The sequence below is a fragment of the Carassius carassius genome, chromosome 8, assembly GCF_963082965.1.
Source record: "Carassius carassius chromosome 8, fCarCar2.1, whole genome shotgun sequence".
Taxonomy (NCBI): domain Eukaryota; kingdom Metazoa; phylum Chordata; class Actinopteri; order Cypriniformes; family Cyprinidae; genus Carassius; species Carassius carassius.
This window is the reverse complement of record NC_081762.1, coordinates 7,881,487-7,895,258: the sequence shown is the minus strand read 5'-3', so window position 1 is coordinate 7,895,258 and position 13,772 is coordinate 7,881,487. Positions and strand designations below refer to the sequence as shown.

At 36.9% G+C, this 13,772-nt stretch overlaps 2 protein-coding genes across 3 annotated transcripts; one reads left to right on the top strand and one right to left on the bottom strand.

Moving 5' to 3' along the window:
* Positions 1–197: 197 nt before the first annotated feature.
* LOC132145138 (ubiquitin carboxyl-terminal hydrolase MINDY-1-like) lies at positions 198–8,697 on the bottom strand. 2 transcript variants are annotated; one of them, XM_059555914.1, is made up of 12 exons: positions 8,523–8,697; positions 8,204–8,274; positions 7,341–8,030; positions 7,047–7,244; positions 6,098–6,155; positions 4,052–4,116; positions 3,063–3,221; positions 2,890–2,992; positions 2,646–2,788; positions 2,195–2,386; positions 1,801–1,941; positions 198–723 (listed from the first exon to the last, which is right to left on the bottom strand). In XM_059555914.1, exons 3-12 carry the CDS (start codon positions 7,674–7,676, stop codon positions 655–657), a joined length of 1,464 nt encoding a protein of 487 aa, XP_059411897.1. In that variant the 5' UTR covers positions 7,677–8,030; positions 8,204–8,274; positions 8,523–8,697; the 3' UTR covers positions 198–654. The 2 variants fall into 2 exon arrangements, with proteins under 2 accessions (XP_059411897.1, XP_059411896.1); XM_059555913.1 differs by having other exon boundaries at positions 7,047–7,679; positions 7,965–8,030.
* A 1,495-nt stretch (positions 8,698–10,192) lies between these two features.
* Positions 10,193–13,371, top strand: LOC132144651 (protein AF1q-like). Its single transcript, XM_059555204.1, has 2 exons — positions 10,193–10,351; positions 12,556–13,371. Exon 2 carries the CDS (start codon positions 12,562–12,564, stop codon positions 12,817–12,819), a length of 258 nt encoding a protein of 85 aa, XP_059411187.1. The 5' UTR covers positions 10,193–10,351; positions 12,556–12,561; the 3' UTR covers positions 12,820–13,371.
* Positions 13,372–13,772: the final 401 nt, after the last annotated feature.

The following is a 13,772-nucleotide window of genomic DNA, read 5'->3' as shown; positions in this document are numbered from 1 at the left end:
AAAAAAACACCCCAAACTTTTGCATGCTTATGAATATTCCTTGTCTGATTAAAATCAGAGACTTTGACACATTGGGCTTCCCATTGTGCATGTGCTTATGATAACACTAAACAAAAATGATTTTTAAGTTTTTCTTTGTGTAATACCAATATTCCAGACGTTTCATAAATCAATGCTCACACATTTCCTGTTAACAGAGGTGGCTTTTATTAGCTCAGCTTACAGGATCCAGGGAGCTCCACAGAGCCTTGTGTACTTAATGTACTGTACATCACTTTGGATGAAAAGCCGATGGCAAGTAACTATGTACAGATCAACTTGAGACAGTAGCATTTCAGTGTAACATTAAATTGTTATTACAATACCTGATTATTTACCATTACAGACTTCAATCTTTAATGGCATAGTAAGGAGCTCCACAGTAGCACTCAAACAAATGCGCATTAGTGCTTAGAAACAATTGCTACCTTTATTTGGTCCAGTAGACAACGATGAGCAACAGTTCCAACCATGAGGATAAAGGAAAGGTGAAAACGAGGGGTCAACTGTACTGTAAAGGCAGGCTTGGCATTGGGACGACAGGTCCGCTAAGAGTGAAGTCCCATGTTTCAGTAGTGGTACAGAAGAGACTTTGAGAGGTGAGTGGACTCTGACCTAAAGAATACAGCAATCTGAGTCGTCCTTCTTTTCCCGGCGCCTCTGTCCTGCGTGCTGACCTCTCATCTGCAGGGACATGATGAAAGAGTTCAGTTTGAGCAAATCTTCTTTCTGAATTTTGTAAGTACACTACAGCAGAAACCTTTAACTGAGTGGGGAAAAGTTTACAACTGCTTTGGGCTTTTTAAAGAAAACTTTCTTATGCATCTCGTGGAACCTGTGGAAGCTTTTTTTGTATAAATGAGTTTACAATCTCACAATATGAACTTTCTATGAATTTAATTTAAAAAGTAATTGTGACTTTAAACCGAAAAATCTTTTTATAAAATACATTTTATTCTTCGCAATTTCAACAAAAGACAAAATGGAAAAAAAGACAAGAAACTGGAAAAATTCTGTATTTCAAAGACAGAAAGAGTTGTAATTATTAGAATTTTTTCTAATCCCATGCAGAAACAAGCTTTCCCCTACAACATAATCACAGACACAGTTCATAGAAAATTCTTCAAAATATCAGAAAGAATCATACAGGTCTGTAACGACATGAGGGCGAGTAAATGATGACAGAAGTTTCATTTTTGGGTGAACTACACTAACTTTTTTTTTCTCTCAGCAAGAAGGCATTAAAATGACCAAAAGCAACAGTAAAGACAATGTTACAAAAAAACTCTATTTAATCTATTTCTGTTCATCTGGAAATAATTATTAAGCTGCACTCTTTTCAACACAGATCATGAGAAATGTTTCTTGAAGACTTAATTGGCATATTAGAATGATTTCACTTCTGAATCCACCACAGAAATAAATTACATTTTAAACTTCAAATAGAAAACATTTCTGTTAAATTGTAATAACATTGCAAAGTTTTACACATTAATTCCCTTTTTTTTTTAATCATAAGAGACTGAACAGTAAAGTCCTTTAAAACAAGTAAAACAAATATGTGTAAATTATTCATGAATCTTCTCTTTTGTAAATCGCTGCACTGTATTGAATACAACTATTTACACAACAGTTTATAAATGATTTACTCAGGCATTCATTCTGCTAGGATTTCGTGAATAAAGCCAATTTAATCTCATAGAATGCTTCCCTGAAGTTTCATGCACAAGCGTTTCCTCCTGAAGGAAAGGCAGGAAGTACCTGTCCCGCTGAGGGCTGGTGCGGTTGAGTTTGTGGCTGCTGGTACTCCTCCTGCTGCAGCTGTCTGGCCAGCTCAAGATCACTCAAGGGTCCAGGAGCCTCACCCTGCTGCTGCTGCAGGGACATCGCCACCAGATAGTCCTGCAGAACACATCCAAACATTCACTCAATGTCCATAAATTAAACCAATGTTGGTATACATTTCAACATGAAACCGCTTTCTCAAAGCATTTCACTTCACATAAAATTACATAGAGTATTTCTGAGTGAAAGTTCATAATCATTGGGTAAGGATGTAGATTTGTTTTGGATTGGATCGTGTTAGGTAGGCTGTGATAGTATTGGTTACTCTTACACCTATGTGATAGGAAAAAGCAGGCGAAATCTCAATCACCTGGTCGATCTGCATTTGCTGCTGTTGTTGTGTGGATGGCTGGCTCTCAGCTGAGGGTTTCTGGGAAGGGTGACACAATCTGAAGTCCGAGTCACAGAAGTTTCCATCCCCCTCCACATTGTGGAGACTCTCCCACACCACGCTCTCCTCCTGCAGGAAGCCCTGATCGGTGACCAGCAGGTAAAGGTGACCCTGCACAGGTTTATAATAGCAAAAACTCTGCATTAAAGTGCATCTTTCTCTTCAAAATATGAACAAAGTGCATTCACTCAAGCTGAATGTTTAACTTGGGTTCAAAAACATAAGCAAATAAAGACTTCTGTGTTATCTTTGCTATAAAGATCTGCCCCACTTCTATAGGTGGTGGGTTTAAAGTAGCTTGATGCGCTGGGGTTGTTATAATCAGCTTAGCTGCTATGGAGAGTGCTGGTGTGGGAAGGCTGCTAAACACCTTGTGCTTTATCATAGTGCTGAAGTGGTTGTTCCTGAAAAATACAGACAGTTCGCCCTCCTTGGCCGTCGTGTTGAGCTCACAAAGGCCGTGATACGACAGCTGGGTTGCTGTGGACTCCAAAAACTGCTCTCCTATCAAACCTGTCAACAAACAGACAATAATATAATGCTGAGGAGTCCACACGCCTGTGATATACTCAATATCTGAGCCATTCATGTATAAGAAATAACATTAACTGTACCTTCACTGACTTGACTGCTATCTGTCGAGTGCTTGAACTCTATGATCTTCTCCACCAGTTGGTTGTAGCTGAGTTTGCCCACTGCAGACACCACCTCAGGACTCTGAAGAAGAATGGAGCGCTTGTATTGTTACACAGAATCCACACGTTATATCATTTTTCTGCTGACGAACCTGTGGGTCGACAAGCCAGCCGTGGTAGAGCGGGATGTCGAGCAGATCAAAGACGATGCACTCAGGAGTGTACTCAAAATCCGACACACCGGTAAAACGCACATTAACGTCGAGGCCTGTGGACAACTTTGGCAGCACGGCCATCGCATCGTTCATGTTCTGATAAGGGAATGAGAAATGTGATTAAAAACAAAATCTTCGGAGACAAAGATATACACAAATACATACAGGCTAATTTATGACGGTTATGTTACTGGCCTCATTATCTGATATACAGAGAGATCTGGGTCAAATGTAAAGTAGTACGAGTAATATTTACCACAAAACATGCTGACTGCTCTTAGCTAACCTATTAAAGTGAAATCACAAAATTGCATAAAAAAATGTATTATTTGAAATATACATACATACATACATATACATATATATATATTCCTTTTTTTGTAGCAATATTCCTTTATTGTCACTTTTGACAAATTAATGGCAACCTTGCTGAATAAACTTATTAATAATTTAAAAAAAAAATTAACCTTGATTATTTTTGTTTGCAATTCTCAAGACAAGCCAATAGCAGACTGTATAAATAATAAATAACAATCTGAAATATTCTAAAAGAAATCATGTATACATTTTTCATTTATTACTTTCATTTATATTATAAAAAATAAAACATTAAGCTTGAATTATTCAATCGAATTCATTTAATTTTCAGTTGTGAGCAAAAAGGAACACCAAGGGCACATGAACAAAAGAAGGCTTTCATTTGTGCATCTATAAGCACAAACACACGTTGTAATTGTTGGAAATGTTAATGAAGGGATCACAAGCCTTCATTCACAGACTGAAGACCTCATTCACAATATCTGATTGTATATGTCTTTTGGTTCTGAGGTTTCCAGTGCCTGTCAGCTGCTTAACATGTTAATTATATTCACTAGACATGTGCAGAGCTGAGCCTGTTACAATGGTTCTCCCATACTACGATTCACCTGCTGGAAATTGAGCTCCATGCCTTCTGCTTTCTCCCGCGGTTTGATGGACAGCACACATTCACCTAGAACGAGAAAAGGTTGGGCTTAAGCCTTTAAAAAACACTTCAGCTTTTCTGTGAAAGGTTGTGTGATTTGAGAAGGTTCACCTTTTCATGTCAAACATATTTGTTTGTGAAAGCACTTCTTGTTTATCTCCCCATCACTCAGCAACATAACAGGTTTATCTTTCTAGCTAGAACCTAATAAGAGGGGAAATACAGTGGCTCCAAAAAATATTTGGACACTTAAGCCACACTTAAAATATCATTGTGTTAGAGAAATGTAAGTACATGAATATAAATACTAAGATTGTGACACCAGTTGGATAACAGGAATTAAAAAAAAAAAAAGGATAACGAGATAAAAGATTTTTTTTTTTTAACAGTTTGAATTGTTGCAATGCAATGACATTCATGTATGTGACTTCAATGTGCAAACGTTTCCAAATACATTTTTGGGACACTGTTAAAGAAATCCTACACCCATAGCTGATCAAGAGTAGTAGTTAAAGGAATAGTTTGCCCCAAATATAAACATTTGCTGAAAATTTACTCAGGCCATTTAATATATAGGTGAGTTTGTTTCTTCATCAGATGTACAGAAATCTAGCATTACATCACTTGCTCACTGGATCCTTTGCAGTGGATGAGTGCCATCAGAATGAGAGTCCAAACAGCTGATAAAACCTTAATAATCCACACAACTCCAGTGCAGCAAAAAGCTGCATGTTTGTAATAAATCCATCATGGGTTATGAAATGTTCATATTTTAGTTTTAGGAGTCTCCCAAAAACAGGTTGACACACATGAAAGGTAAAAAAACACTGTCCTTGTCTTAAGATGTGCATTTATTTTTCACCTTACTTGCTCAGACTCCAAAATGATTTTTCTCATCGATTCATTTTTCCAAACCCCCTCCTTTGCATGATGCTAATCTGCTGTGATTGGTCTCATTTTCATTACATCCTGCCTGTAATACCTGATAAAGCAGCGTTAGTGAGCGCAGTGCTGCTTTGTGTACAGCGTTACCGGGGAAAGCGCTATTTTCACCGCTTCAAAAGCGGCACCTAGTGGCAAAGAATTAATTAGCATTTCCATTCCAACGAGAAAAGACCATCAAGTGGGCTAGACTCATTTTAAAAATGACTCGTTTCAATGATTCAGAGTCGACTCTTTCTTTTGAGAGAAAATAACTTTAGTTTATACACGGTGCACTTTCAGATTTAAAACTTTTCAGGATGTTTTCATTCACGTAGAGCTGTGTTACACACTGCATGAAAGGTAATTTTCAAAAATCCAAGATTTTGGAGAAAGCATTATTATGGACTGTGGATTTGTATTTTTGGCCAGAAGCAATGGTTTAAAGCTAAATCACTTTAATGATGCAGAGTCTTTCGCTTCACACAACATTTATTGACCAACTGTTACTGATCAACTATTACTTGTGGATTACTGTGATGTTTTTATCAGCTGTTTGGACTCATTCTGATGGCACCCATTCACTACAGATGATCTATTGGTTAGCATGTGATGTAATACTAAACTTCTCCGACAAATGTTTAGATGGCCTAAGGGTGAGCACATTTTCAGCAAATTTTCATTTTTTGGGTAACTGTGTCTTTAAACGCCTGAACTAGTAAGGATACAAACCCATCGAGGGGTCAGAAAGTGTTACCATTGTGTCCTTGAGTGAAGCACTTAACCTAAAAGCGTCTTCTAAATGACTACTTACACAAAGAGCAGAGACTTAATGGTATATTCCGTGATTGGGGTGCCATTAATGGTACTGAAACACAAATGTTTTCACACAGTAACCACACCCCCTCCTTCTCAAGTCACATCAGCCATCTGTTTCCAACCATAAAGTTTACTGTGGTGCATCACTAGAGCTCCTTAACATATTACAGTCCATTACCACAATAGATGTGCTGTGTGCACTTTGTGTTTTAATGTAATTGGATTTGTAAAACAGATACTGCATGTCCAGTTCTCTAAAACATCCTACCAAGATGAGCCATCAGCTCTTCGGTGGTGACCACTTCCATCTGAGCCGGAAACTTCACCTGAAGAATGGACACAGACTTCATGAAGTTCATATTTTACATACATATAATGATGTAAAGTACATGAACATGAAATTCACAAACGAATACTTCTGCTTTTAGTCTCAGCACACGCTCATCTACATCTTTTTTTCTATTTCACAATAGTTTTTTTTTTCTTGAATGTGTAATCAGTATTTTACTGTAACCAGAAAGTGTTTATAAAGTAACACACAGGAACAGATAAGGAGAGTCATAGGACCAATACTAGGACAGTGAAAAGTCTGAAAGTTTTATTCAGTTAAGTACTGGTATCATTAGTTACAATGCATTTTATATATATACAAACACTGCTGTTCAAAAGTTCTGGGTCGGTAAGATGTTTAATGTTTTTAAAGAAGCCTTATGCTCAATTAAGGCTGCATTTGTTTAAAGAAAATACAACAAAACTAAATATTATTTCAATTTAAAATAACTACTTTTAATATATACTTTCATATTTTAATATTTTTTTAATGGAATTTATTTTTTGTTACGTTAAAGCAGAATTTTCAGAAATCATTTTAATATGTTGATTTGCTGCTCAAGAAACATTACTCAGTATTATCAGTGTTGAAAACACTGATGTGATGTTTTTTAGGCATTGTTTCATGAAAAGAAAGTATTTTTTTTAATAGAAATTAAAATAAATGTTTTTACTGTCACTTTTGATTAATTTAATGTGTGTCACTGATGGATAAACATATTTCTTAAAAAAAAAAAAATCACGTTAGTAAGATTTATATTTCTACATATGTGACCCAGAACCACAAAACCAGTCATAAAAGTCAATGTTTTTTTAATCTGAAGAAATAAGCCTTTCATTGATGTATGGTTTATTAGGATAGGAGAATGTTTGAAAAAATGGCTTACCTTCCACCGCAACAACAGGATGTTCATGATGGCAATTAGGGGGCAGGGTCCGTTCTCGCTCTGCGTGATAATGGCCGTCTTCTTCTCTTTCCAGGTGATCCACTTGACAAAATAATATGCCGGCATGCTAGGCTCAGATGCCCTCGCAGCCCCCGCACAGGCCCCTTTGCTCTCTTGAGAGGGGACTTGGATGCCATCCTGAGCAGATTGGGACGAAATCAAAGGTCCATCAGGAGGAATCCCATTAGTCTCCTCAGAGAACTCCAGGCTAGCCATGGAGAACGTGGGCGTCACCTCTGATTGGCTGGGCGTGCAGGATTGGCTATTGAGGATCTCAGATTCATCGGTTTTGTCTTGGCTTTTACGGATATCAGACTGAGCTGCATTAGCATCATCTTCGAGAGATGCTGTGGCTGTAGGAGGTTCTTTGCATGCTGTGAAATCATCTTTCATAAGGTGAGAAATACTCCCAGAGGATTGCTCAGTATTGGTGTCACCCTCTTTTTGGCTGCTTTCCTTGTCGTGTGGTCTAGCAGCCTTAAAGTCCTCATTTTTGGTTGTTTTTAACTGCTGTCCCTTGGAAAGGCCTATAATCTCACCATCAACGGTGTCTGGGCAAGAATCTGCCATGACCTGACAAGTGAGATTGTGTACTTATAATTAACAGATCTAATTAAAGCTGGGTTGAAAGCAAGTACGATTTTTTAAATCTTAAATTACTGATAAAAAATAAAATAAAATAAAAAATACAATCTGTCAGCGTCAGTTTGCTTTTCCCAAAAACTAGTCTTTTATCTCTTGCACCAAAAAGCCAGATTACATCCAAACTTTCAAATTTAGTACTTTCTTGCTTTCATGCCACACCCATCACTAACATGCGAAGGAGTAAACTGTTAAAGTGAGAGTTTTTCGGCACACCTCTGCCTAGTGGTGTTGTTTTTGAGTTGCCTAATTCTGGGAACAGCTGAGTCACAGGGAGGCTTTCTGTGGACACACACAAAGCATGTCCGCATTTACAAACTCTACATGTACAAATCAGAATGCATTACTAGCAGAAAAATATGTGCCTTAGAGTTACAGTAGATTGTTTGACAAAACTATTCCAAGCATAATATTTACATGGCGTATACTTAAAGACCCTTAGGGTTAGTCTTCACCTGATCACTGAAGGGTGACACTCTGGAGGTTAAGAAAGTTTTCTGATCTCATATTGTGAATTTCACAAACTCTGAAACAAACAGAAGACAATTTAGACAAGATTCACTTAGTAAAAGTACAAATGAGCAATTGTTGTGAATTTATAATTCACACTGCAGATGAGTTTGTTAATGAATTAACTGTCAAAAGAAGGATTGTTTCCTTTTAGAACAACAAGGTATGTATTTATCAGATTACTTGAAAAAGTACTCTACTCAGTACAGTATATGAGTTCATAAACATACTAGTGTTTATTTACACGTACAACAGTGCACTTACCATAGCGACCTTTATGCAGTCTTTAAAAACGTTCTTCTTTGCCCCTAAAACATACACTGTAAAACACAATAATCCAGCGGAGCTGTCTGGCTGAAATCTTCAGGTTTTGCTGACTGATAAAGCGCACGTCACTCTCTTTCCGTAATCTTGTTTTTGCCCGTCTCACTTCCGGTGCCTGTGTTTGTAAACAGTGACATCACGTTGGAAGCTAATATACTCTTTCTTACTATTATTATTATTTATTATTATTTTATCTGTTTAGCGAAGTGTTTGTAAAGTCATACTGGCAAAATTGCGGCTGTAAATTGTTTTGATATTTTAATACGTACGGGATATGAATTATTATCAGGTATCTAGTGGCATCTCGTGGTTGGAGGATGGAAGTGCAGGTTAGAAATGCACTGAAGATGGCAACTCGAATAGAATAGATAGAATAAAATAGAATAGAATATCTTTCATCAGTTAGTCACCCTAATTTTCCCAACAAATAAGATTTTCTTTCTATAGTAGAATACAAAAAGAAATTATAAGAAGAGTGAAAGCTTTATTTACATTCACTGTATGGGCAAAATGATGCAATCAATGAATGAGGAATGCTGACTAAGTCTGTCAGTCCCAAACATTCTGCCAAACATGTCCTTTTGTGTTATATATATATATATATATATATATAAAACACAAAAGGACATGTTTGGAAGAATGTTATGTTCTATATATATAATGACAGAATTATCTTTCATCAATAAATACACTTTATTATAAAACCCTTTCAATTTCAGCAATATTATATAACCCTAATTTAATTATTATTATTTATTTATTTTTATTTACAGTTTTTATTTCATTTAACTGACTCCTTTGCAGCAAGAATAATCTAGGGTACACAAATGCACATTTAGTGAATGTTTAACTTTACCTGTTCAACAGGATTGACTAAGTTTTCTATAACTGGGAATGAGCTCAAATCTAGTGTAAATCATTTATTTTCATCTGGTGTGTTTGAATGAGTTCTGAAGTCAGTCATTTCATGTACCAACTTATTATTATTATCAAATTAGGCCTATAATACAGTAATGGATATTCTATATTTCATAACAGGGTCATCCCTGAATAACTGAATAACAAATAACATATGTTTTACTGAATAACAATGCGTTATCGTTTTGCATACTACTTATCTAAAACTTCTTTATATTCCTGTAAATATCTAACTTGATTTTAATATTAATCTAGTGAAACATTTAAACAGTCTGTGCATCTGGTATTTACTTAATTAAAAATAAATATTTACACACCAAAGCCGAGCATTTTATTCTACTGAAATTATCAATACATTTCGATTTTGCGTGGAGGAAATCGAGTCAGTGGAGAAAAGGATCAATCGACGTGATGGACGCTGAACTCAGCCAATCAACAAACAGCCTACACATCACACTCAATAGACGACTCCACTTGCAAAACAGAAGAAGGGGTCGTTAACAGAAGCAGATGAGTACCAGAGATGGTAAAGACACCACAAAATTACTAACAAACACGCATAAATGCAGTTACTAAACTTCACCATTTAATTAACACAATCGACCAGCCACACCCGCTTGACGCTAATTATGCACCTGTCACTGGTCCCCCTCAATCGCTCACAGAAGGTGGGCGGGGCGAATGCAAATCCTCTATTACTCTCAGCAGAGTGTTGGGTGCGGTTGGTTGATACTGAGCAGACGGCGAGTAGATTGAGACCCAACAGGGTGCATCTCCTCTTCTTCTTCTAATCCGAATTACTACAAACCAGATTGTAATTCAAAGACAGCCAATCTGATCACATACTAGGGGTATGTTCTTTCAGTTGTTATTTTGTTGAGCAATATTTCTGTTTTAATCCTGTGCATTATAAGCATCTTATAGTATTTTGGGGTTCCATCCCATAGGCATGATGTCCACCTATGTGATATGACCTCATTTTGTCTCACGTTAATTTAATTTGAGCGTCTTTTACTAGTAAATGTTTTTTGAGACCTATTTAAGGTTAGTTGCTTGTAAAAAAAAATTATAATAATAATTACCACTGAACTGAAGCATATCTGAAATGCTTTGTCATGAGATGAGCCATCACTATTTTTGGGACTGCGAAAGGCTGTCTTTTAATAGATGTGCATGTGAGATGCTGCAAAAAAAGAAACATGCAGGCTATTCCTGATGGTCCTTTAAGGACCCATCCACCGATTGTCTCTGAAATGTGGGCGTACACCTCCGCTGCATTGTGTGGCCAGAGCTCAATCACCCCACGCGACGCGACGCGAACGTGCAGCTCTATTAATCAGAGCGGCTTCGTGATAATTATTGGCTCTTAAAGGGGTTCATATGTTTTTAAATTTCAGCTTCCAAATGGTATATCTTCTTTGTAATGAGAAGATAATGCTACTTTGTTCTTATTCCTCTAAGGTCTTAAATATTTCATCTAATTATAATATATTAACATGATTAGATAGATATCGCTTACTATTGAACATAACTGCTGTGAATAATTTTTTACTATTATTATTACTACGATATAATATCTTTATAATTATGGAAGCATATGGGTAGCAATATTCCATTTGGAATGTAATATGCAAAATGACAATGCAATATGTAAAATGGCAATGCACTTCTGTATTTACATTTACATTTTCCAATACATTTGTGCCACTTTGGTGCAAAATGAAAATTAAATTACATAATTTTCATTTGCCATTTCACACACTAGTTTTAATATGTAAAATTAATACTAACTTTAACGCTTTATAAGTTGCCAAATTAAAATGAAAATGTATTACAGAAATGATTAGATATGTATAACATGTTCAAGCAAAAACTGTGGCAAAATTATCATTCAAATGCTATTTTTATTAATTGCATTAACACTCACAGTCAAGACCCTTACGATTGCATTTTCATTCAATGTCCCGCAATGAATGTAGCAAAATTCAATGTGCACATTGAAAATGCATTCCGAGCCGATCACGTGTCCCCCCCCTCGCGCCACGTCAATCACTGCGTGAACAAGGCGGGGCTTGCAGTAGGTCAGAGACTCAAAACTCAAGAGGATTCAAGTGAGAGAACATGGACAAGACAGTTGGTCCGTGTACTTTTTTTTTTTTTAATGAAAACGTGTACGTTACAAATCGGTTTATGGCTTCAATATTTCATTCGCACTTGTGGGCGGAGCTGAAACGCTGCTTTGATCTGATTGGTCGAATCGCTCCACCTTCAGCTCGGTCTTTTCATTCTATCAAACAGAATAAGAGTCAGTGCGAGTGCGGCACTGTAATGTCTGAAACCACCGCTCACTGTTAATTAGCATAATATTTGAATCAGATGTAGCTGGGCACATAATTCGTGCTGCTGCAACTTGCAAGAGACCCCGTTAAATTATTTCTAGGTTATAGTATTGTATAAATATTGTCCCACTGACAAAAACAGTGCAAATAGGTCTGTCTCTGTCATAAATATAATTATTTTATGTTAGATTTTACCCTTTGGCCTGCATAGGAAAGTTGTTTTACAGATGCAAATTGCTCAAGTTTCCCTGAAAATAGCAGGTAACTGAAAATAGCGCATGGGCAAGTCAGGAGCTCCCTGAGGGAAAAAGGAAACAGGTTTTTAAATAGCAAGCAATGCAATGTATTCTTTGAAACAAGTTAGTTGAGATTGCCTTTACTGTGTAATTTATGATTCTATGGCCCGGTTTCATAGACAGGGCTTAGCCTAAGCCTAGGATTAAGCCATAGTTCAATTAGGACATTTAAGCATTTTTTATAAACATGCCTTAGAAATAAGCATTACTAGTGTTCATCTTAAGACAAAGCAAAGGCACTGGCCTGTTGTAAGATCAATTAGTGCAAGTTTCTTTCAGTTGAAACAACTCAGATTTGCATTTATTCTAGGACTAGTCTTGAGCCTTGTCTGTGAAACCGGGGGCAAAAGTTTTTTTTTTTTTTTTTTTTGGCTTGGTAGCAGTACAGTGCTGATCTTTTAATCTCTTCTTAATGAACAGATCGAAATGTTAGACACAACCAGCAGCCAGTTTGACTCCTTCATGTTTTGGAGGCAGCCCATCCCATCACTGGACCTGTCAGAGCTGGAAGACCTTGGTATTTCTATACCCAAGTCCAAGGGAGCAAAGTTGACCAAGAGCTCCCAAAAACCCCTGGGACCGGAAGAGCAAGAGGATTTGGAGCTGTTGAATTACTCCACCTTCAACTACTGGAAAGAGCCCATCGCTAGTGTCGATACCTTGGATTTCAGCCTGCTGTTATAAGACACTGCAATGCAATTCTCAGTTCTTGCCCAAATCTGTGTTTAATGCCACTGTAGTTGCACCGAGTCTCTACTCCAATCTGATATTGATGAATACAAGAGTCATGTATCATGCCTGTCTTGTTAAACCATGTCAGTAAACTGATAACCGACATTTTGTTTGATTAAACTTGTAGTGCATTGCTGAATATGGATGTATTAATTACACTATTTAGTATCTCATTGCCTTGTAGACAAGTGATTGATCAACTGGCTATGAAATAAGTTTAAGATATCTAGATCATAATCTGCCAAATCCACTTCGAGGTGAGGAGGTTTAGAACAAATAAGAAATCTAAAACTGTATAATAATATTTTCTGCCAAATGATTTGTGATATTAATGCATACAGTAATGTAATGGTTTAAACCGGAATCTCACTTAAAAGGGTTTTTGTATTGAACAGATGTCCATGTTAAAATACGTTTAACGTTTTTTCCCGATTATGTTTGATGACAAATGTCAGATGCCAATTAAAGTGAGCTTGCTGCTAAATGAATAAAAATGCATCTGTATTCATGTTTCATTTATCATTTTATAGCTAAATAGATAATATTTTTTACATTGACCACTGAGAGATTTTACAACGTTACACACAAACATATTCAAAAACACAGGTGTTTTGGAGCACAGCTGGGTAGCAGTTTAGGAAAGCAGGAAGCTGCAGAAAGAGTTTGCAGCATTAAATATTATAAAGTGACATGACATACAGCCAATTATGGTGACCCATACTCAGAATTTGTGCTCTGCATTTAACCCAGCCAAAGCACACACACAGCAGTGAACACACACCCAGAGCAGTGGGCAGCCATTTATGCTGCAGCACCCAGGGAGCAGTTGGGGTTCAGTGCCTTGCTCAAGAGCACCTAAGTCATGGTATTACCAGCCTGAGACTCGAACACACAACCCTAGGTTT

Excerpts from the sequence above, each read along its gene's own strand:
- LOC132145138 (XM_059555913.1), bottom strand. The coding sequence starts at position 7,676 with ATGGCAGATTCTTGCCCAGACACCGTTGATGGTGAGATTATAGGCCTT. Across the intron at positions 4,117-6,097 it reads AGAGCTGATGGCTCATCTTG|GTGAATGTGTGCTGTCCATC; the intron begins GTAGGATGTTTT and ends TTCTCGTTCTAG. Across the intron at positions 2,789-2,889 it reads TAGCAGTCAAGTCAGTGAAG|GTTTGATAGGAGAGCAGTTT; the intron begins GTACAGTTAATG and ends GTTTGTTGACAG.
- LOC132144651 (XM_059555204.1), top strand. The coding sequence starts at position 12,562 with ATGTTAGACACAACCAGCAGCCAGTTTGACTCCTTCATGTTTTGGAGG.